Raw genomic sequence first — 25,847 nt, 5'->3', positions numbered from 1 at the left:
TTATATGGTGTGAGGTCATGTTCTGATTTATTCTTTTATATTCTGATATCAGTTTGATACCAATTGAGTTCTCTTTATCTTCTCATTCTAGACCATTGTTTTAATTACTGTAGCTTTTAGTACAAAAGTGTGAATCCTCCCAATTTGTTTTTTATTTTTCAAGACTGTTTGGCTCTTTGGGGTTCTGTGAAGTGCCTTGTGAATTTTAGGATCAACTTTTTCTTTATGCCAAAAAAAGCTATTAGTATCTTCAAAGGAATTGCATTGAACTACTGGTTATTTTGTGGTGTCTTATTGTCTTAATTATACTAATTGTTTAATCCAGCTTACGCCAAGTTCATGATGGGCAGCCCAGGTTGCTTAGTGACTTGGTGGCCCATGGTTAAGCATTTAGTCTCTTGTTAAGTAAGAATTTTCTACTAAGAATATTATATTTTTGTTGAGGCCCACTAGAATGTCGGAGTTGTTTCTACTTATGGGTCTTCATTAATTTCCTTAAAAGTTTTATAGTTTTCAGGGAGTTCCCATCATGGCACAGCTGAAACAAATCCGTTTGGGAACCATGAGGTTGCAGGTTCGAGTTTTATAGTCTTCAGTGTAAAAATTATCTATTGATGGGGAAGGAGGGTTGGAGATGTTGGTCCTTTTTCTCTCTGAAGGTAACTACGGGTTTGCCTGGAACTCGTTCCTTGGGAACAAGCGTGTGCCCTGACTTTGCAGTTTTCTTAGAAGAAAGAAGAACCCTCACAGCCCCTGTTTGCTGTGCCTGGTGTCCTGTCTCTATTCACTAAATATCGTCAAGGTCTGCCAGTGGTCCTGTCATTCACATGCACCAGTTCTTTCCGACTGAATTCCTAAGTACTGTTAGCATTTTAAGCTCCCCAAATTCTTTAACTACCTTTAATGTTTTGCTTTCAATAATTTTATGTGGTTCTGAACCCCTCAAATTATACTTTCCATGATCAAGCTGTGAGGTAACATGTATAATGATTTAACATTTCCACAGTTACTCTTATTCTTAAGGATGGGTAGGACACCATATGTCTTACTTGAAGTTATTTCTTTTCTTGAACTGCAGAAGCTTTGTTGGTGTATTCAGACGTTCATAAAGGCTCTTTAGTTACTTTCTGTTAGTTCTTTTTCAGGCTGCTTCTTATAGTCCATGCAAGTCTGCCTTTTTTCAGGTCTCCCTTGAATTCTTCCACATAACCTAATTATACTTAAATGTAGCTTGGATGAACTGTTGCACTTCCAAGTCTTTAGGGTCACTGCAAGTAGGCATCTGACTCCTAACTCCTGACCTGTCCAGAATGCTGAGATTCTTGCCCCCTGTGCCTCATCCACGTGGGTACCGGTTGTAAATGACTGAACTTACGAGTTTTTGATTTTAGACCAAACTGGTTTTGGCCAACCTTTCAGGCACCTTCCGTCACATCCTTAACAATCCAACCAAATCATTGGTCCAAACACATGAGTCAGCATATATTTCAGATCTAGACATTTCTCAGCCTCAACAAAGTGAACAACCAGGTACACTGATTGTCATACCCTTTGGAAGCATTTCCATCACTCTTGACCTTCAGGGATTTTCCAGAGTGGTGCTCTCCTCCTCAGCTCTCCACTTTCAGGATATGCCTGCTTATCATTGTAGGACTATCCATATACAAGTCCCAAGTTTCTGCTCCCTCTTTCAACTGATCATTTTTAAATCCCCATGACTCCATAGGGACAGGCATGGAGAGGGAAGGGAGTGTAGCAGGAGTGGGGACCATGGGCCTTTTTGCCACTTATCCATGTAACCTTGACTTCATGTCCTACTTGGGCCATATCTTATATATAGCACATCCTTGTGGTGCTGGGGAACTGCTGCATCCACTCACAGTAATGGCATTGATGGGTCAGATACCACCAAGTTCATGATGGGTATCCCAGGTTGCATAGTGACTTGGTGGCCCATGGTTAAGCATTCAGTCTCTTGTTAAGGCCCACTAGTAGGTCAAGAGCTATTTCTCAAAAGGAGCATAGGTATTTGAAAAGGATGACAAGATTTTGCTCCGGGATCCTAAGGGCCTGCATGGCAGTTCACCCAGGAGGCTTTCCAAAGACTCCATCTGCCACTGGCCCATCAAACAACAGAGACCTACTGGATCATTTGTCCCAAGTGGCAGCGAAGTTTACATGGCATCCTGCCCTGTTGTAGAGCTTTTTATTTTTCTGTTCCCCACTCAAAACCAGCAGTATTTTGAGTGACCTGAAACATGGTCTGAAGCAGTAGTGTGAAATGAAAAGTACCTTGTCTCCAAAAACTAATGAGACCCACTGGATATGGTGTGATTTTTTTTTGGTTATGAGAGGGGACAGATGGACAATGTTATTTTCACCATAAAAGGGACAGCTTGACATTCTGTGTCCAAGTGTGTTGTAATTGTCTGCTCTCTTTTGGAGGGGGTCCCCTCAGTGCATCTGAGCTCCATGAAAGCATCATTTGGATTTCTCTTTATTTACCCCTGACCTCCCAGTTACCAATGTGCCTGGTTCATTACTTGGGCTCAAAAATATTTGTTGTTGAATGAATGAAGAACAAACAAAATGAATGGAATATATTAACACTGAAATTTATTTTTGTGTAGATAGAATTGTTTTTAAAACTGTTTTTTGTAATAAAATTTTACCAGAAAACAAACTTACTAACACAGAAAAGAAGTAACAAAAGCATCCAAATTTCATAAGATGATGAAATCTTTCAAAGAGCCAGGACAATATCAGTAAAATAATTTTTCACATGATTACATACTAAGTTTTGATATTTTATTATTCTTGGCTTATGCAGGAGTATAAAAACTATGGTTTCCAAAGGAGAAAATGCCAAAATTCTTTTCAGATTCCAAAAAAGTTAAAGTGTAAGAAACATTCCTAGTCTTCACCACTACGTTTCTCTATTTTACTGAATGTATTCATTTCCCTCTATTCTTACATTTATTCATTCAGTACTAGTCATGAACCAGACACTATGCTACCTGTAGAAATTATGGTTAGAAAGTAGGCATGTACTTAATGGAGGATGGCTGTTTATTACATTGAATTTCCTGTCTGACATTAAAATATTCTTTTTTTTGAATCATCACTCTTTCTGGTAGTTTATAAGCCTAATTTGGTGACATGAATGGTAGAGAAGGATTACTTTTCTTTTTGTGGCTGTACCTGTGGCCCATTGAAATTCCCACACTAGGGGTCAAATCAGAGCTGCTGTTGCAGATCTACGCCACAGCCATCAGAACACCAGATGCAAACCATATGTGCAAACTATGCTGCAGCTTACAGCAATGTCATATCCTTAACCCAAGCAAGGCCAGGGATTGAACCTGCATCCTCAGGGTCACTATGACAGGTTCTTAACCCACTGAGTGCAATGGGAATTCCATCAAGAAGGACTCAATGTTAAAAGGACATTTGGGAACAGTATAATATTTGTATTTGTCCATCCATGGTTAAATGACTCATTGCTTTTACATTCCTAAAATAGTTACATAATATACAGTTAAGAGTCAACATATTACCATCAACTATTATATATAAAATGATCTGACTTATTAATAAAACTATTAGCATTTAGTTACATATAATGAACACATAACAAAATATGTACTAATATATATGGCCAATAATCCATATATATATATATATATATATATATATATATATATATATATATATATATATGTTTATGGACAGAATGATGGATCCATGAATAGTCCCCCACAGTCTGTGTTTCAGTCAATGGTGTCTAGTAAAATTATGCTGTCTTTCTATCATCATTGCCTGGCTGTGCATCACAGCAGATAAGAACGTGATCTGAGAAGTCATTTTCTGGTTACTACTTCATCATTATTTCTGTTTCGGAACTTTCTTCAGTCTGTTTATTCAACTATAAAATGAGAATAGTAGTAGTGCCTACCTCTTTCTATTGTTATAAAGATTGCTGCTGAATATTAGTGAATTTTTATTTATTTTTTCCATTTCCTTGGTATGAAAACTTATGAATCCATATACAACGATGAGTAGTAAAACTTAACTCCAATTTCCTAGAAATTCTAAAATATGTTAAGGGTCTTCCTAGGATGTGTTTTTCCTTCTTTTCCTACCTCCGTTCCTCTTCCCTCCTTGCAGAATTTATAATTTATAGGGATTATTTTTTCTTTACATCAAAGATATTCTTTGCTGAGATGACTAACAATGTACTTTTGCCCTTGGCATCAGTTGAATGGACCTTGGGCTCCCTGCACATTTTATTGGTCACCCGGCATCACTTGCTTACTACACAGTTTCCTAATAGCATTTTTCATTTGGTCATTTCTGAGGGTATAGATTAGGGGGTTTAACATGGGAGTTATCATAGTGTAGAAGACAGCAACTGCTTTATCAATAGGTAAAGTAACTGCTGGTCGCATGTACACAAATATGCAGGGCATAAAGAATATGACAACTGCTGTGATGTGGGAGACACAGGTTGAGAGGGCTTTGCGTCTGGCCTCCAAGCTTTGCGTCCTTATGGTGTGAAGGATGACCACATAGGAGCCAACCAAGAGGAGGAAGTTTAAAAGACAGATTAATCCACTGTTGGCAGCAACAAAGAGCCCTAGAGTGTGTGTATCAGTGCAGGCAAGATCCAGTAAAGGATTCAAATCACACATAAAGTGATCTATGATGTTAGGACCACAGAAAGGCAATCTGAAGATGAAGAGGATCTGTATAGTCGAATGAATAAAGCCTCCCACCCATGACACTCCCACTAGCAGGGCACACAGCCGCCAGTTCATAATGGTAGGATAGTGCAAGGGCTTGCAGATGGCCACATAGCGGTCGTAGGCCATCACAGTAAGTAGGATGACATCAGCACCTGCAAAGAAATGTTCCCCAAAGATTTGGGTCATACATTCATTGAAAGGGCTGGTTTTCTTTTCATAGAATGAATCTACAATGAGTTTAGGGGTATTGACGCAGGAATTGCAAGCATCAATAAAAGAGAGATGAGCCAGGAAATAGTACATGGGGGACTTCAGCAATGGGCTGAGAGTGATGGTGACCACGGTGAGCACATTTCCTACCATGGAGATGATGTAGACGATCAAAAACACAACAAATATGACTTTCTGCATCTGTGGGTTCTGTGTGAGCCCCAGTAGAACAAACTCTGTCACGTTGTGTCTATTCTCCATGTGTCTCATGTTATGATTAATTACATCATCTGAAAAAAAGTCACTTTTTATTAGTTCAACTTGAATTCATTAAGATCTCTATGTAGTAAACAACAAATGCCTAGATTCTCTTTAGTTATGAATTCCCAGGAGTTTTTTTTTTTGATATAAAAAATGAAGGGTCTGATGTCTGGAAGATTACTCAAACTCTCTCCTGGAGGAAGCTGATTTTAAAGTATAGACATGAATGCAGTGAACACAGAGGCAGGAGATGATCTGTGCACGCTTAATCCTGTGAGATCACTCAGAGCCTCAGGTGAGGCAGTGAGCAGATCTCACATAGAGTGTAGTTAAGCCTAAAACATGTGGTTGAAAACGCATGCAAAGACTATGAATTCCATGCTAAAGAATTTTCCCTTTATTCTTAGGAAATCTTAACCCAGAAAATGTAATTGAGAATATGAGTGGAAGGATGCAGGAGGATTTGAAAAAGAGGCAATATAGCATCTAACTCTAGTAAAGATGTTTGTGTCACTTGGAAGAAGTGGGCTGAGTTTCTGTAAGGAGGTGGAAGCCAGAGAAAGGAACCCCAATACCAGACTATAATGCCAGTGGACCTGAAGTGTCACAGGGCATTGGTGATGGGAAAGTAATGAAAGAATACAGGAGTTATTGTAATAGCTTTGGTGAAGTATGTTGTCTAAGTCCCATGGCTTTCTAATAGCTTATAGACATACTTTTAATGCTTGTTTGCTATATGCATGACATGATAGCACCCTGAGTGGGTGGTATGATTGCACGCATTTTGCAGATGAGAAACAATCTCAGAAACGAATGTTAACAGTAATGGTAATAATAACTTAGAACAGTTACCTTGCTCTTGGTGTTTGCAGACAGTGGTTATTTATTTCTCATTACATGCTTGTGAGAAAATTCCTACTCTCATTTTCATGCTTGTTTTACACATTGAGAAATAGAAGCATAAAGGAAGGATCCTGCCCAATATCAAGCAAATAATAAAGATCAAAAACATGATTATATCTTTTTTCTCCCCATTCTTAATCCATGATCAATATTTTATAATAAACAATGTCTAACTAGTAAATTATTTTTGATGTGACCATAATAATAATATTACTTTAATCCAGTATCAGAGGCAATCCAATATATGAAGCAAATTTAGCAGACGCATAAGTATACATACACATGTACATGCAGTGTAACATATCACAATTCCCAAATTTTAATAACTGTGTGGTACTGGTTTCAATGAAGGTCGTGTGTGTGTGTGTGTGTGTGTGTGTCTTTTTACCTTTTCTAGGGCTGCTACCGCAGCATATGGAGGTTCCCTGGCTAGGGGTCTAATCGGAGCTGTAGCCGCTGGCCTACGCCAGAGCCACAGCAACGCAGGATCCGAGCCACATCTTCCATCTACACCACAGCTCACGGCAACGCCAGATCCTTAACCCACTGAGTAAGGCCAGGGATCAAACCTGCAACCTCATGGTTCCTAGTCGGATTTGTTAACCACTGAGCCACAATGGGAACTCCCTGAAGGTCCATTTTATCTTTGTCTTTCCCTCACCCTCATTTCTTCTCTTCCTGATTCCCCCCCAAAGCATATTCCCACAGGCTTTTCTGCAAAATTTTGAAAATGACTATCCCAGTGGTGAAGAATGTTATTTGGAGAATCATAAAGACCAGATATTAATTTGCTTTTCCTCAATTGTAACTTCTTGAACTGGGGTATATTTCTTGGCACCTTACATCCTTGTTTCCTCGAATGTCAAGTGCGAATCATATTGTCCACCTCACAGGCTGTTATGAGTATCAGTTGAGGAAACATATATGAACATATCCTCCATACATTTCTAGATAATCAAAGATCCTTGATTTAGTTTTATGACCATCTTTGAACCTGGGGGTAGGAAGAATTGACATTTTGAGCAGTCATTCAGAGAAATCTTTAAGCATGCAATAAACTGAAAGCATTTACTTTTAATGAAGCCATAGAGACTCATATTATGCCTCACAGTAGAACCACGGAAAAGTTCTTCATATTTGGACGAAGCAGGTTATTATTTGTATCATTTAAATAATATAGTCACATTTATATATTTTTCATGTGTGGAGTGGATTTAATTTTGTTTCATTCTCATAATTAGTCTTAATCATTAAAGGAAGTGCCTCAGGGCTGCAGCAGGATATCTGGTGTTAGAGATCTGGATCCTACAGATTTCATAATCTCTATGAGCCTTTCATCTGTCAAATTAGGGTAATGGTACTTATCAACTATCTCTTGAAGGAAGTAGTGAAGGTCAAATGCTCTATTACTATATTTGCAAAGGACTGAAAAACGATAAATCCGATGTATGGAAAGTAGCAATCTTTAGGAAGCATTGGAAACTGACCTTCTGGCTTAGATGGTCTTAATGCTATTTGGGGATGTTCAGAAATAATCCCGTCCTCAAATCGACGTCCTCTTGGAATAAGTACCTTTCCCTCTGAAAGATATGGCACACATAGAAGAGACTGTTTAGATAATTCAATATAAAATCAATAGAAAAGTAAGTTTTTTTTTGTCTAGATCTTTCCTCATAAGTCTAAAGCCTCAAATAGTTTTCACAGACAAGCTGGGAGCTGAATTTAGAATGGATTCATTAGGAACCCTCTGGAGAAACAGTCTTCTGTAGATGACCCTGGTCCCAATAAGCAGAAGGCAGAGTGTGCGGTAGAAACACATTCCAATGGATTATTCCACACTTGATGAATCCTGCTGTGTAAATGCAGACCAAAAAGACATTAACCTGCAGTGCATGGATGTTTAAATGTTCAGTGGCCTTGTCTTGTAGCTGCAATTTTCTCTCCTAGGAATTAATTATCTCTTTTAATGGAAAGGCTTTGTCATGGAAGCAGGTATCCTGGAGAGACATACTTGAGAAATACTCATTCTTGAGTGGGGAATTATATTCCCCTGCACTTGCACCCAAGATATATGAGTCCCTTTTCTCTCTGAACCTGGGTTTCTAAGAAAGCTGAATGTTGTGTATAGCAAGGATGGAATAATTCCAGCATGAGGACTTGTGATACAGTTAAAACTGTGTACTTGCATTAGAGAGAAAACTTCTGTTTTAACCATATGAAGGCATTTCTGGAAACCTAGTATCCACTGCCTAAGAACCAAAGCAGTGAGGGCATAACATTAGTGACATAGTATTAAAGCATTTGATGGAAAAATGTGTGTCCCTGCCCCAGTTATCACAGGGCTATGAAAATAAACAAAAACTTGAAAATGTTCCAGATAAATCATCTCTGGGACCCGTGTGGTGGTCATTATGGAATACGAGGTGACATTAAAAATGTGGAGACATATCCAAAGCACAAGTGTGGGGTTTTAGCACCTATGGTCAGCTAATCTATGATAAAAGAGGCAAGAACATACAGTGGAGGGAAGACAGTCTCTTCAATAAGAGGTGTTGGAAAAAGTGGACACCTACATGCAAAAGAATGAAATTAGAACATTCTCTAACACCATACCCCAAAATAAACTCAGAATGGATTTATGACCTAAACATAAGGCTGGATACACACTGTGAAACTCCTAGAGGAAAACATAGACAGAGTATCCTTTGACATAAACCACAGCACTATCATAGAGCCACCTCCTAGAATAATGCCAATAAAGACAAAAATAAATGTGTGGGACCTAGATAAACTTAAAAACTTTTAGGAGTTCCCATTTTGTCTCAGAGGTAATGAACTCAACTAGTATCCATGAGGATGTGGGTTTGATCCCTGGCATCACTCAGTGAGTTAAGAGTCAATCCGGCATTGCCATGAGCTGCAGTGTAGGACAATGATGAGGCTCGGATCTAGTACTGCAGCTGCAGCTCTAGTTTGACCCCTGACATGGGAACTTCCATGTGCTGTGAGTGCAGCCCTAAAAAGAAAACAAACAAAGAAATAAAAAAAACTTTAAAGCTTTTGCTCGGCAAAGGATACTGAAAAAAAAAAAAAAAAAAAAAGACAGCCCACAGAATGGAAGTAAATTTTTGCAAACAAAATGACTGACAAGGGATTAATCCTCAAAATACACAAACATCCCATGGGGCTTTATCTCAAACAAAACAAAATCAAAAAAGGGGCAGAAGATCGAAATAGACATTCAAAGAAGACAGACAAATGGATGAAAAACACATGAAAAGAATTCAGCATTGCTAATAATTAGAGAAATGTAAATCAAAGCTACAATGAGGTATCACTTCACACCAGTCAGAATGGCCATCATCAAAAAGTCTACAAACCAATAAATGCTGAAGAGGGTATGGAGAAAATGGAACCCTCTTACACTGTTGGTGGGAATGTAAGTTAGTACAACCACTGTGGAGGACAGTATGGAAGTTCCTTGAAAAACTAAATACAGAACTATCATATGATACAGCAATCCCACTACTGGGCATATATCTAGAGACAACCATAATTCTAAGATAAATACACCCTAGTATTCATTGTAGCGCTATTTACAATAGCCAAGACATGGAAGCAACCTAAATGTCCATCAATGGAGGAATGGATAAAGAAGAGGTGGTGCATGTATATATGATGAACTATTACTCAGCCATAATAAAAGAATGAAATAATGCCATATGCAGCAACATGGATGAACCTAGAGATTATCATACTGAGTGAAGTAAGTCAGACAAAGGAAGGTAAATATCATATGATATGACTTATATGCAAAGTCTAATAAAAATGACACAAAAGTACTTATTTATAAAACAGAAACACACTCACAGATTTCAAAACCATCTTATGGTTACCATAGGTGAAACTGTTGCATGGGAGGGAAAAATTGGGAGGGTGGGAATAACACAACATACACTACTATATAGATTAATGAGAAACTACTGTATAGCACAGGAAAATCTACTCAGTGGTTTGTATGAACCCATATGGGAAAAAAGAATGGACATATTAATGACCACATTTGATATACATCTGACAACTGATACAACATTTTAAGCCAGTTATACTTCAATAAAATTAAATAAATTTTAAAAAAGACTGGGGTTCTAGGTTCAAATACAAGAATTGTTCCACATTCTTGTCACTTGCTGTTATTTTTTTTTCTTTGAGCCATTCTACACTTATTGAGATTTATTGCTTTCCCTGATGTCTAATGATGTTGAACATTTTAATTTATTTATTATTTTTTAATTACTGAATGAATTTTATTACATTTATAGGTGTACCACAATCATCAAAACCAAATTGGACAGCATTTCCGTCCCAAACCCTCAGTGCATCCCCAAACCCTGCAACCTGTCTCATCTGGAAACCGTAAGTTTTTCAAAGTCTCTGAGTCAGTATCTGTTCTGCAAAGATCATTGTGTCCTTTTTCTAGATTCCACATGTAAGTGATAGCATTTGATGCTGGTGTCTCATTGACTGACTTCACTTAGCATGGTAATTTCTAGGTCCATCCATGTTGCTGCAAATGCCATTTTTTCTTTCCTTTTTTAAAATGTTGTTTTTGGCCATTTGTATATCTTTTTTTTCCTGGAAGTTTCTTTTTAATTGCTTTGCACAATTTAAAAGTAGGAATTCTGGGTTTCTTATTACTATGTTTTAAGGGCTACTTATATATTTTCTCTCTCTCTATATATGTATATATGTATTTTGTGTAGGTACAGGTATTCTAGATATAGGTATTTTGTCATTTATAATATATTTTATAATAAATATAAAATATATTTATATGGGAAATTTATGCATATATGTATTATACTATGTAAATTCATATATATATGTATACATACATATTATAAATACACATATGTTCTACTAGGCTGTGGATTGCTTTTTTATGTTTTACAGATAATATCTGCTTAGCAGAAGATTTAAATTATTACGGGATTTGTTATTTTATTTTTTATGGTTTGTACTTATTGTGTGTGTTATGTCTAAAATATTATTCTACCTCAGGTTAAAAAATTTCTTCTCAAATTTTTACAAATTTAGATGTAACATTTAGTTCTCTGACTCACTTTTCATTAATTTTTGTGTGTAGTTTGGAGTGGTTCCCGAAGTTCTTTTTTTTTTATTATGACATATGGATATCCAATTGATTCAGAATATGTTGAGAAATCTCTTCTTTCTACTTTGGATTTCACTGATATATTTGTTTAAAAAACTCATATATTTAGACCTGTTTATTAACATCCTGTTATGCTTCAATATCACATGGGCTCACTTATTCCCATAAGTTTTATTGTGAGTTTTTTTATTCATTATGGTTTATTATAAGATATTGAATATAGTTCCCTGTGCTATACAGTAGGACTTTTTTACTTATGTCTTTATACATAGTAGTTTGTATATGTCAATCCCAAACTCCTATTTTTTCCCTTTCCAATCCCCTTTCCTCTTAGATAACAAACATTTGTTTTCTGTGTCTTTGAGTACGTTTCTGATGTTTAAATAAGCTCATTTGTATAATTTTTAGATTCTACAAAAAATTGATACCATATGAAATTTGTCCTTTTCTATCTGACTGACTTCATTTACTATGATAATCTCTCAGTTCATACACATTGCTGCAAAAGGCATTATTACATTCTTTTTATGGCTGAGTAGTATTCCACTGTACATATATACTACATCTTCTATAGCCATTCATCTGTCCAAGGACATTTAGTTTGCTTCCATATCTTGGCTGTTGAGAATAGTGCTTTATGAAGATGGGTGTGCATTTATCTCTTTGAATTATATTTTTCTTGGGATATATGGCTAGGAGTGTGATTGCTGTAGCATGGCAACTTTATTTAGATTTCCAAGGAATTTCCATGCTGTTTTCCATAGTGGAAAATGTTCCCACCAACAGTATAAGAGGGTTGCTTTTTCTTCACACCCACCCTAAAATTTGTTATTTATAGACTTTTAATGATGACCATTCTGACCTGTGTGAGGTGGTACCTCACTGTAATGTTGCTATATATTTCTTCATTTAGACCCTATTTGATTAGGTCTTGTTTATTTTTTTGCTTTTATTTCATTGGATTTAGGAGACAAATCACAAATATTGTCATAATTTATGTCAAAGAGAGTTCTGGCTATGTTTTCTTCTAGGACTTTTAAAGTAACTGGTCTTGCATTTAGGTCTTTAATCCATTTCGTGTTTATTTTTGTATATGATGTTTGTCTAATTGTATCCTTTTACCTAGAACTGTCAAGTTTTCCCAGCAACCCTTGTTGGGGAGACTTTTTGCCATTGTATATTCTTTCCTGCTTTGTCATAGATTAATTGGTCATAGGGTTATGGGTTTATTTCTGGGCTCTCTATTCTGTTTCATTGGTCCACGTATCTGCTTTTGTTCCAATACCACACTGCTTTGATAACTGTGGCTTTGTAGTATGGTGTGAAGTCTTGGAGGGTTATGCCTCCAGCTCTGTTGTTTTTTCTCAGGATTGCTTTGACAATTCTGGGTCTTTTATGGTTCCATATAAAATTTAGAAATTTTGTTCTAGTTCTTTTAGTTCTGTGAAGAAGTATCATGGATAATTTGAGAGGTATGCTCTTAAATCTGTTGGTTGCTTTGGATAATATGGGCATTTTAACAATACTAATTCTTACAAGCCAGTAGTAGCATGGTATATTTTTTTATTTCTTTAAATCATCTTCAGTTTCTTTTATCCAAGTTTTGTATTTCTAGGCATATAAGATTGTACCTCTGTGGGCAGGTTTATTCCTTTGTATTTTATTTTTTGATGCGATTTTACAAGGAAATGTTTTATTTATTGGTTTGTTTTTACTTTCCTTTTCTAATATTTCACTGTTGCTGTAAAGAAATGCAGCCAATTCCTGGATGTTAATCTTGTATCCTACTAACTTGCTGAATTTACCAGTTGTAGTAATTTTTGTGTCAAATCATTAGAATTTTCTATATATCATACAATGTCATGTGCATATAACAATAATTTTATCTCTCCTCTTCCAATTTCGATAAATCTCCTTTCTTTTTTCTTTTCTGATTGCTATGGTGAGGCCTTCCAATACTGTGTTGAATAGAATACATGAGAGTGGGCATCTTTGTCCAGGTTTTAGCAGGAAGGATTTCAGCTTTTCACCATAGAGTATTTTGTTGGCTGTGGTTTAGTCAAAAATGTCTCTTTTTTTTTGTCTTTTTAGGGCCACATCCATGGCATATGGAGGTTCCCAGGCTAGGGGTCGAATCAGAACTACAGCTGCTGGCCTACTCCACAGCCACAGCAATGCCAGATCTGAGCTGCATCTGTGACCTACACCACAGCTCATGGCAATGCCAGATACTTAAACCACTGAGCAAGGCCAAGAATCAAACCCACAATCTCATGGTTACTAGTTGGATTTGTTTCGGCTGCACCATGAAGTGAACTCCCAAATATATTTTATTATGTTGAGAAATGTTCATTCTATACCCACTTTGGTAAGAGTTTTAATCATGAATAGATGTTGAATTTTATCAAATGCCTTTTCTGCATCAATTGAGATGATCATGTGGTTTTTGTTGTTGACATGGTGTATGTATCACATTGATTGATTTGAATATGTTTTAACAATCTTTGTGAGCCTGGGATGAATGCAATTGATTGTGGTGTATGATTTTTTTAATGTGTTGTCGGATTCAATTTGTGAGTATTTGTTGGGAATTTCTGCATCTATATTCATCAAATATATTGGCCTGTATTTTTTTCTTTTGTCATTGCCTTCATCCAGTTTTGGTATTTGTGATGGTGGCTTCATAGAATGTCTTCGGGAGTTTTCCTTCCTCTTCAGTCTTTTGGAAGAGTGTGAGAAGGATTGTTATAAGTTCTTTGTATTTTTGGTAGAAGTCCTCAGTGAAGTCATCTATTTCTGGACTTCTGTTTGCAGTGAGGTTTTTGGTTTGTTTGATTGATTTTTAATCACAAATTCTTTTTCACTTATAGTGATTGGTGTTCAAATGATCTCTTACTTTTGATTCAATTTTGGAGGGCTGTCTTTTTCTAGAAACAGAAGTGGTTCCTTCTCTCTTCTCCTGCTGCAAGCATGAGGGGACTTTTCTGTGATATGTACTGTGGGGACATGCTCAATCTTTGGAGATAAACCCCACAATACTGTGGGTGCCTTCCTATGACTAAGTCTCCCAGGAGTTTTAACTCTCACAGTTGTCTATGCTGAGCCTCCAGCAATTCATGAATTACAGTTCATATTTTTGTTCCTATGGAGGTTTCTACTCTGATTAAGAATGCTACCAAGTTGGGAACGGAATAAAGATGGTAGAATAGAAGAACATGGAGCTTATCTCCCTCAAGTACATCAAAAATACATCTTTATGAGGAACAATTTTCACAGAATACCTACTGAACACTGACAGAAGATCTCTTAAAACCAAAATTGCAAGAAAGATCAGCATGTAACTGAGTTGGATGAAAGAACAAAAAAGAGTTAAGATGGGACCTGCGGGAGTTCCCTTGTCAATTTATTTTTTCATGTACATATTATCTTTTTATTTTCTTCCTTTTACCGTCATCTCTTCATCTGAATGTAAATAACTATGAACAGTGTTTGTCTGTATTTGTGTGTGTAACGGTGCTGGTGTTAGGGAGGTTGGATTAGATGAAGGAACATTGGAATCATGACATTTCCACTCATTTGGCCTTTCTCATCCATGGCATGACGATGTTGAGGTACGAGTATACACTGAATTTTGTCATGCCCCAGAAAGTAAAAATAATGAAAAAAAGTCGTGATTTTACCAAATTTATTTCAAAATAAACTTTCACAAAAGAACATGGTTAGAATCAATAAATTTGTTCTATTTAAAGAATGAGAAGCCTTGGCATTTATCTTGCCTGTGAACTTGAAAAATATCAAGTCATAATCTTAAATTTGATTTATGTTATTCCTGCAATAGTCAGACATTATTATATTGTATATCTGCACAGAATCAGTCAAACCAGGAATCAATTAGTAGTCAGGCCAAGCCCACAATTCATATTTTGTGTTCTGAATAAATTCTGACATGCCATAACTTTCTCATGGCATTTTTCACTTCTGCATTCCTCAGGGTGTAGATGAGTGGATTGAGGAAGGGTGTTCCAATGGTATAAAATATTTCCACCATTTTGTCCATGGGGAATGTGGTTGGGGGCCGTGTGTATATAAACATACATGGACCAAAAGATAAGCCAACTACAATGACATGGGAAGTGCAAGTGGAGAGAGCTTTTTTCCTCCCTTCTGCACTATGGTTTCTCAGAGAATCCAAGATGACAATGTATGAGATCATCAGAATTACAAAACTGCTTGCACAAAGGGCCCCACTATTAAATGCCACCAGGAGATTCATCACATAAATATCCATGCAGGCAAGTTTCAGCAAGGGCTGCATATCACAGCAGTAGTGATCAATCAAATTGGATCCACAGAAAGGTAATCTCAAGGCCAGGATAATCTGAGCCATAGAATGTATAAAAGACCCTATCCATGCCAGAACAATCAGGATGATGCAGACCTGGCGCCTCATGATGGTTGGGTAATTCAAGGGCTTGCAGATGGCCACATAGCGATCCATGGCCATGAGGACGAGAACAAAGATCTCCATGCATCCGAATAAATGCAGCGCAAAGACCTGAGTCAGACACTCATTGTACGATATGATTTTCTTTGTAGACAGAGAATCTGCAATGAGTCTAGGGGCTATGGAAGTTGAAAAGCAGGCATCAACCAAGGACAAATAAAATAGGAAGAAATACATGGGGCTCCCAAGTGTTTGGCTAGACTTGATGGTCACAATGATAAGCAAATTGCCCCCCAAGGTTCCCACATAGAAAATGAAGAAGATCACAAACACCATTTTTTGCTTTTGAGGATCCTGTGTCAATCCTAAGAGGATGAACTCAGTGATACTGTTGTTTTGCTGCATTGTTTCACTCAATGAGGAGAAAGAACTATTTAGACAAATCTACAAAGGAGAAAGGGAAGAAAACTTATGATATGAATACTATGGTTGGTGGCCAAATATATACACATGAACGTGGAAATGCCAGTTTCTAATGGGTACTCATTAACTACTGTGTGCCAGTGTTATCTGAACAAGATGGAAATCATAATACTTATTCAACCATTTTCCAAGCTTGCGTATGTAAATAATGATATAAGAAATAGAAATATAATGCAAAAGTCAATGATTCTTTAGACAATGAATATTAATTTTTTTATTTGGCATGAGAGAATAATTTTTCCAGCTGTATGTTTTCTTTTCAGTTTTTATCAAGGACATCGCAATATTAGGGCTGCCTGTTGCAGCAGTAGAGAAAACTTTTCCATAATTTACTCCATATGTTTTCACATCTTGAATAAAGTACAGTGATAAAATACTCTTCAAGTAAATATTGTATTAAGAAATAATTGTCTAAATATTTCAGAGTGTCGTTAATAATAAAACATAAGCATGCACACACACACAGCATAGAAGGTAGGGTATAGAGAAAGAAACAAATATAAAATTTTATCGAACACTGCCACGCCAGTGTTCCAGCCGATAATGAGATTTATTTGAATCTACTGCTTTAATTTTATGTCTTTTTACTTTACTTCTCAAAACTTTCTTGTTTACAATTTTAAGTTCAGCTTCTGTTATTAGTAGGAGCCTCTATTTAAAATTTTATTATGTTGTCCAAAGTTAAATGTATCCCCTTTTTCATTATTTTTCGGTCTTTCAATATATTTTCTTATGACACAGGGGCTCACTAAAGGAAAAATTAGAGGGAGAGCAAGCTCCAATTCATATCTGAAACTTCAGTAGAATTCTTGTCATATGCATCCTTAATGACTTGTACTCTTTTTTTTCAAGTAAGAGAGGTGAAAAAGCAAAAAGACACAATTTATTCAATATATAGCTATATGCCAAACACTGGACAGGTTTTTTTTTTTTTTGGGGAGGGGGCCGTTATATTCTCCAAATTGTCACATAATCCATGACAAATTATAATTCCCAAACTGGTATATTATATTTACAACTCATACCAGACAGAAGCATAATTTTCACGTATAAATGGATTTTACTTATTAATCTTAGAAAAATACTGTAAACTAAATGTGGCACAACAATTAATTTTAACAGAGACTCTTCTCTTTATGAAAAAGAATTAGGCATGTGAAAATGCTCAATTTCATTCACATTGAAATACATTCACACTAAGTCTCCAGTTTGATAACTTTTTCACCTGCCATTTATTAAAGTATTTTTCATGATGCAAAGTCTGTTGATATAGAGTTCTGACAAGTTGTGGATACTAGTGAATCCCACCTATTTTTGTAGGAGGCTAAATGGGTACAATCCCTTAAGGGGTTATTTTCAGCATCTACAGTATTACAACTGCATGAAGACATGAGTCTAGTGATTCCATTTTCAACAAATATTCTCACTTCCAAGGACAAAGACAATCATTGCACCACTTTCTATAGTAGAAAGATGAGAACAGATTTAAACTACATGTGAAGAGAGCTGAATAAATACAGAATGGTCCTTTGATACCACCTATTGCATAAGTCATTGATAAGAACAAAACAGTTAGATATGCCGTGGTCCGTAAAGTTAAAAATCTGAAAGTTAAAAATAGGACAGCTTTGTGTGTTAGGATGATCATGATCAGTATTAATTAAAAACAGGATAATACATATTATACACATATATACCCATGTATAAACAAATGTTATTTAGATGAATGGCAACCAAATTACGTACTGGAGTCTCTGTGTGAAAAAAAAAGAAAAAAAAAAAAGAAAAAACTACCTTCTTGGTATCAGAGCCATGAGCCATACCTAATTTTTAAGATGCACTTTTTGTTCAAGCTTGAAATACATCACTATCATGTATTGTATTAAGAAAATAAAGCCTTTTGCAACTCCAGCTTAGGGCATGGTCTGTTATTCACAGTGAAATAACCCTGAACCATGGCAACTGTCTTGTGATGAAGGCAGGAAGGACTGTGATATTTTTTGTGACTAGTAATACTCAACTGCATGAGTTAGATGCTGTGTCCACTAAAGAGGTAGTTGTGGAACTCCATGCTCTTTAATCAGATCATACACCAGCATACTATCTTTAACAAAATGTTCAGTGGTTTTCTTAGATGCTTTCTAAGAATACCATGATCAATCTTCAACAAACAAATGAAAAATTATTTGCTGTATATTTTCATTAAGAATATTTTATAAATATCTCTCCTTACCTATATATGTATACTTATACAAATAGATAAGTAGATAGGCACACATATATAATTTACATAACATACTTATATCAATATACCTATTTAGATATATAGATATATGTTTTATAGATTTTATCTATAAAGTGATGTATATTGAAATAAATTACTGAATTTGAGCATCTAGACAGTAGAATGTATTTAATGAATTTTTGTTGAAGGAATGAAATAATGAAAATATCCTGTAGATATAATCTAGTACTATTTTGCACTGTTCTATGCTCAGATGGCACTGAGGCAAAGGGAGGCCTGCATTCTGCTATATCCATCATCAAGTCATCATGTCTGTGGCACATATGCTGAAACTCCAAAGCAGATATTATTTCCTTGTCATTATCTCTCACATCCTCAGTTCCAATACCCCTGACCTAGCAGTGCTCATTTCCATCAGAAGCTGCCGTGCATGTCCCTTCGTTTCCATCATCACACTTTAGAATGTAGAACATGCCTACAAATGTCCTGAGCGTTCTCTCTGTCCACAAGTGTGTTGTATGTATCAGGTACCAATGGCACTAAACAGACTCACTTTCTCCAAGTATTACATAAACCTAAGTTAATCCCCAAACAAGTCTTACCAGCTTTGTAGGAGTTCATGCAAAGGTTTGGGTGCTCAGTTGTCCTCTTTTCATCCCAAGGCAATTTGGACACTATTCACATGAACTTTTTTTTAAAGGTCCTAAAGTTCTGTTTAAGTGGAACCAGGATCTCTTTGATTTCACAAGGAGGCTTATGTTCTAATCTGCACTCCAGAAGACAGACTAAGTGAATCCCAGATTCATTCTACACTTTCTGAAATCCACCCTCACATTAGATTTTGACTGGGGAAGTGCATCTCTTTTGCCTTCTCTGGAGGAGTATTTAAACATAGATGATGCAAAATATAGAATTCTGGGGGAAGGTCATTCCCTAAAGTGTCCCTTCCTTTCCAATTAAGAGATATGAGCCACATGTGATATGAAACTTCATTTTTAATGTCTTATTATATTATGAAAAAATACATGGCTTATCCTTGCAATTAAAGATGTTTATTTTGGTCATAAATGGCATTGTTTCACTAGGAAAAAAAAATGATGGTCTTCTGGTACCCCAGTATGGGTTACTAATATCATTCTCCAAATAATGAATCGGGGCTTTATGAAAAAAATGTCTAGTTCTAGGTCTGGGGCAGCATCCTACTGAGTTAGAAATTAGGAAACTGCTAAACCCTACATAGTGATGGGGATGCACCGAAGAAAACATTAGCCCAATGAAAGATCCCCTGATGCCCAAAGCTGGGGAAAAAAATAATAACATAGAATTGAAATGTAACTCAAAATACAAAATAAATATTCATAAGTTATAGTGAAATGAATAATTGGGGAAATTACTAGTACATATGGGAGAATAGGTGGTAATCCCAATTTTTTACATTTATACTCTTTCTGCAAAATCTTCAGTGATTAAGTGTGAGGAAGTGACTTCTTTCTAAAGGCAACAATGTGGAATGGGGGAAAAGAGAAAATTTACAGTGAAGAAGTATGACAAACAGCACCTGAGTCAGATGATCAAGGTTAAAATCAAGAGTTGTAATCTACTTGGAGAGTACATACCCATTGATAAAACGTGATGAAAATTGTACCCTATCACTGTGGTCTTTCTTTTTTTTTTAGTCTTTTAAGGGCTGCACCCATGGCATATGAAGGTTCCCAGGCTAGGGGTCTAATCGGAGCTGTAGCCACCGGCCTATGCCACAGCCACAGCAACGCAGGCTCCAAGCTGAGTCTGTGACCTACACCACAGCTCATGGCAACGCCGGATCCTTAACCCACTGAGCAAGGCCAGGGATCAAACCTGCAACCTCATGGTTCCTAGTCAGATTCATTAACCACTGAACCACGATGGGATCTCCTGTGGTCTTTCTAACACATAACTCTGCTCTAATTGTGAATAAAACATCAGACAAACCCTAATGGAGGGGTTTTATACAAAATTTCCGACTAGTACTCAAAAAATCAAGGTCAAGGTCATCCAGAAAAGAAAATCAGGGAAACTGTCACTATTTGGAGGGACTGGAGAAATCTTGACACCTGGATGCAATGAGGTTTCAAGAAACAGATTCTGCAGAGAAACAGGGCATCTGTATAGACTAAGGAATCTAGTTAAAGTATGGATTTCTGATAAAAATAATGTAATAGTGGTGGTTAATTAATTATGACAAGTATACCATACTAATAAAAGATGATAAGAGGGGAAGCTGAATATAGGTTGTATGGAATTTTTCTGTGTTATTTTTCCAACCTACCTGTAAATATAAAACTTTTACAAAATATATAGTTTATGAGAAGTGAATGGATTATTTTATTTAGCATGTTCACACACTTTATCTGTGTTGTAGCATGTGTCAGAAACTCATTCTTTTAAATGTTGCATAATACCCTGTATATCACATACTGTTTATCTATTCATGTGTTGATGGACAATTGGGTTCCTTACCATGTTGGCTGATCTGAATGATGCTGCTATGAATATGGTTCTACAAATAGAGTATCTCTTTTGAGTTCCCAATTTCAGTGTTTTTTGGGCTTATGCTCAGAAGTGGAAAAATTGGATCAGAGGGTAATTCTGTTTTTACCTTTTAGAGGAATTCCTTTCTGTCTTTCATGGTACCTGGATTTCTATGAAGAGTGCACAAGTGTGATTAACAAGATTGAATGTCTTTTTTGTATGCTTTTTGGCCATGGGTATGTCTTCTTTAGAAAAGTGTCCTTTCAAGAAAGTTCTTTGTCTGTCTATTAATCAGATTATGATTTGTTATTGGGGTGCAGGAATTTCTTATATATTTGGCATATTATCTCTTTGTAAGATATTTGTTTTCTTCACTGGGTTGCCACTTCTCTCTGCTATTTATATCCTTCGATGCAGAGGAATTTTACATTTTGAAATAGTCCAATTTACCTATTTTGTCCTCTGTCGAGTTTGTTTTTGGTGTCATGTTCTGAGAAACTAAGGCTTAATCTAATGCTCTTAGTCTTTTCTGTATAATTTTTCTAAGCACTTATAGTTTTACCCGTTATTTTAATATTTTGGACACGTTTTGAGTTTCTTGTGTGTGTTTTATAAGTTAAGGGTCCAGCAACATTTCATCCCTGTTGTTAGAGCTGCACCTGCAGCAAAAATGAAGTTCCCAGGCTTGGGGTCAAATCAGAGCTTCAGCTGCTGTCCTGTGCCAGAGCCACAGCAATGCCAGATCTGAGCTACTTCTGTGACCTGTGCCTCAGCTTGTGGCAATGCCAGATCCTTAACCCACTAAGCAAGGCCAGGGATCAAACTGGTATCCCCGTGGATACAAGTCAGGTTCCTAACCTGATGAGCCACAGAGAGAACTCCCAAGGGTCCACCAACATGCTTTATCATGCGGATGTCTAGTTTTGCCAGCTCTCTTTGTTGAAAAAAATTTTTTCCCCTTGGATGCTCTTGGCACTCATGTACAAATCATTTGACTATTCATAAGATGGTTCATTTTGGGACTTTCTAGGCTATTGCGCTCTGTGCCTGTCTTCATGTCAGAACCACACTGTTTTGACTACTACATCTTTACAGTATGTTTTGGAATCAGGAACTGTGAGATATCCAACTTTGTTTTACTTTTCAAGAGTATTTAGTTTATGGGGTCCCTTGGGATTCCATATCAGTGTTTTGAATACTTTTTCCGTATCTGCGAAAAGTGTTATGGGGGGTTTTTTCATGGATTATGTTGAATCTGTGATACCTTAATGCTGTTTTCCAGTCCATGAAATGTAATATCTCCAGGACTGAATACACACACACACACACACACACACACACACACACACACACACACACGTGATATTTACTTTAAGGAATTGGCTCTTGTGGTGATGGAAGCTGGCAAATACAAAATTTGCAGAGCCAGTGTCCCAGTTTGAGTCTAGAGGCCAGAAAGTACTATAACCGTCAATATCTCGGTTCAGGTCCATAACCAGGAAGCTGCTATAGAATGAGGATGAGCTCATTTTCCAGCATCAGGTCTTCAGACAGGAAGAACTGCTTCCTCCTAAGGACTCTCAGGTAGTAAAATTCCTTCATAATCTGGGGCTATCAACCTTGTGTTATTTTGAGGCCTTTATCTGATTGAATGGAGAGGGACAACCCAGGGTAGAGAGGACAATCTATTTTACTCATTCTACAAATTCAGAGGTTCATGTCATCAACAGACATAGCCCAACACAATATGCATTTCCTTAAACCACAGTCAGTCTCTAAATTCAGACAATACTAAGGTCATAATCCCCCGGAACATGGCCCACCTCTCCAGTGTACAAATGAAATTGCACTAAGCCCTTCCCCAAAAGTGAAGGTGAAAGTCCTTGAGAGTTAAGTCATTGATTACCATGTAACTTAAATACTGAGAGTGAAATTAACTGTATTTCAGTACTGTGATATGAAGTCAGCATAACTCAGGTTCCATGATAAAGAAAGAAGAAAAAGGAAACAAATACATGTGAATAAAATACACGCAGAAAGATTTCAAAATAAAGGTGACACGGAAGGAATATGATTCTTACTTCTGGAGGTGGTTACATGGTTATAGCTGGTTTTTATAACTTAACTTCTTCCATTACTCGCCACCCCTGCATCTTTCAAGTTCTTGGTGGTGGCACTGATCTCTATAATCCTTCTTCCAAGGATGTGGCAGTGCTTTGGTGTTCATATTTCCTTAGGAATAGTTAGTAGTGATACCTTCCACTTGGTCTTTCCCAGTGTAATACCTCTCACTCCACTGGGCAGTGAACCAGTGTGAGGCTTCTGCCAGTTGCTAAATATGTCTACTCCAATTGTGCTTCCTGGAATTGGGAAAAGGAGCAAAGCACCTATTAGGTGATCCCTGGACCCACTTTACACAGACCAGAGGTAAAATTCCAAAAATCACAAGACTTCCGTAACGTACTCTTCTGCTTGATGGAGTACAGCATTGTTTTGGGTCTCTTCGAATAACTTACAGGTCAATGTCCTTGTCCAGTATTTTCTAGACATTCTACCCTCAAATCTAACTACATCATTGGCCAGCTTAAAAGACCTTCCGATATGCTCTTCATCGTGCTGAGCATTAAGCTTTAACACCATGATGAGACCCTTCTTGAAGTTCTCTCTTCCAATCTCTCCAACTTCATATCTTGCTCATTTCCCTTGATAAGCTGAGTGCCCAGTTTGTTCCCTGGTACACAGTGGACACTGAATAATACTTTTTGACTGAGTCATTGATTGAACAACCAGAGCTGTATCACATTTATTACAATTCCTACATTTTTATTTTCACCTTCTATCCTTTGTTATATATTCCATCTCTTCAGAACAGTTATTCCAACTGACGCCCGTTCACTCTGCTGAGTCTTTTTACCCTTTGTATCCCCTTTTTAATCAGGATTGAATAGGATTAAATACAAATTATGGTTTCCCAAAGAGATATAACCAGAATTCTTCTGAGACTCTGAAACAGATAAAGGTCAGAAAATTTCCTAGTCTCCAGTACTGCTTTTTTTTTTGGTCTGGATGTTATTAAATTTATTTGTCCTCCTTTATATTTATTTATTTATTCATTCATTCATTTATTTATTTATTTTTTAAGGATGCAAGTTGCATTTTATTTTTTAATTCATAATGATTTTTATTTTTTCCATTATAGATGGTTTACAGTGTTCTGTCAATGTTTTACTGTACAGCAGTTTGACCCAGTTACACATACATGTATACATTATTTTTCCTCACATTACCATGCTCCGTCATAAGTGACTAGATATAGTTCCCAGTGCTATACAGCAGGATCTCATTGGTCCTTTATGCTTTTATTTATTTTATTTTTATTTATTTATAATTTAATTTTTTTTGCCTTTATGCCATTTTATTCGGCTGCTCCCACGGCACATGGAGGTTCCCAGGCTAAGGGTTGAATTGGAGTTATAGCCACCGGCCTACGCCAGAGCCATAGCAATGCGGGATCTGAGCCATGCCTGTGACTTACACCACAGCTCATGGCAATGCCAGATCCTTAACCCACTGAGCAAGGGCAGGGATTGAACCCGCAATCTCATGGTTCCTAGTCAGATTCGTTAACCACTGAGCCACGATGGGAACTCCTTATTGGTCCTTTATATTGAAATGTATTCATTGGGTTTTTATTATGAACCAGAAATGGTGCTACTTGAAGAAACTATTGTTATGGATCAGGCTAGTACTTTATGGAGTATTACCATGTATTTATTTAATCAATTGAAATTTGTGTCTAAATTGAATACTATTTTATTTGAATGCTCCCTCTTTTGGATTGGTTATCAGCATAAAATGCTTACATGAATGATGCAAAATGATTCTGAATGCAAAAAGGAAATTTGGAAATACAGTAAACATTCATTACTTTATGCTTAGATATTAAATGGCCCATTGTTTTATATTCCCGAAGTAATTATATATCAGTGTTACAGTTGATGCAAAACCATCAGCTGTGATATATAAAAATGGTCATGTTCATTAATGTATATCATCAGAATTTATTCATATATCATGGAAATTGTCAACTATAATATTTTATATATTCTAATATACTATATATCTGATAGATTTTAGCACACTCTGTGTCTTTATAAATGATGACTGTCATGCTATCTTTCTATCACCTTCCGCTACGAAAACGTCAAACACCATGGACCTACTGATTAATTTTGCCAAGTGGTATAGAATTGTCACATGACCCAGCAATTCCTTTCTTAGATAAATGGCAGAGGGGCATTGGCCAGCCATTTGCCAGGGTGTCCACGATCTTGTAAAGCCTCATACTTTTCCCTATTTATAGGTCTTCTTTAATTTCCTTAAAAGTTTTATAGTTTTCAGTGTAAAGAATATCTGTTGATGAAGGAGAGTTGCAGATGTTGGTCCTTTTTCTCTCTGAAGGTAACTACGGGTTTGCCTGGAACTCGTTCCTTGGGAACAAGTGTGTGCCCTGACTTTGCAGTTTTCTTGGAAGGAAAGAAGAACCCTCACAGCCCCTGTCTGCTGTGCCTAGTGTCCTGTCTCTATTCACAAAATATCCTCAAGGTCTGCCAGTGGTCCCTTCATTCACATGCACCAGTTCTTTCCAACTGAATTCCTAAGTACTGTTAGCATTTTAAGCTCCCCAAATTCTTTAACTACCTTCAATGTTTTGCTTTCAATAATTTTATGTGGTTCTGAACCCCTCAAATTATACTTTCCATGATCAAGCTGTGAGGTAATATGTATAATGATTTAACATTTCCACAGTTACTCGTAAATCTTAAGGATGGGTAGGACACCATATGTCTTACTTGAAGTTATTTCTTTTCT

At 36.7% G+C, this 25,847-nt stretch overlaps 3 protein-coding genes across 3 annotated transcripts in view; 1 reads left to right on the top strand and 2 right to left on the bottom strand.

Moving 5' to 3' along the window:
• Positions 1-25,847, top strand: part of LOC146405189 (olfactory receptor 1165-like) — a 458,625-nt gene that overhangs the window by 95,158 nt on the left and 337,620 nt on the right. Inside the window, exon 2 of the mRNA XM_085010078.1 lies at positions 10,442-10,535. The gene's annotated coding sequence lies outside the window, so the exon portion shown is untranslated. The remainder of the gene's footprint in view (positions 1-10,441; positions 10,536-25,847) is intronic.
• Positions 4,287-5,225, bottom strand: LOC110258254 (olfactory receptor 4C46-like). Its single transcript, XM_021081439.2, has one exon. The coding sequence runs from the start codon at positions 5,223-5,225 to the stop codon at positions 4,287-4,289; it is 939 nt and encodes a 312-aa protein (XP_020937098.2).
• On the bottom strand, positions 15,209-22,972 carry LOC146405214 (olfactory receptor 4C11-like). Its single transcript, XM_085011659.1, has one exon. It carries the CDS (start codon positions 16,139-16,141, stop codon positions 15,209-15,211), a length of 933 nt encoding a protein of 310 aa, XP_084867785.1. The 5' UTR covers positions 16,142-22,972.

Source organism: Sus scrofa, chromosome 2 (assembly GCF_054392235.1).
Source record: "Sus scrofa isolate SSC_HxYL_T2T_F1_AM1 chromosome 2, Sscrofa_HxYL_maternal_Yorkshire_Landrace_v2.0, whole genome shotgun sequence".
Classification (NCBI taxonomy): Eukaryota; Metazoa; Chordata; class Mammalia; order Artiodactyla; family Suidae; genus Sus; species Sus scrofa.
This window is presented reverse-complemented; position numbering and strand designations above follow the sequence as displayed.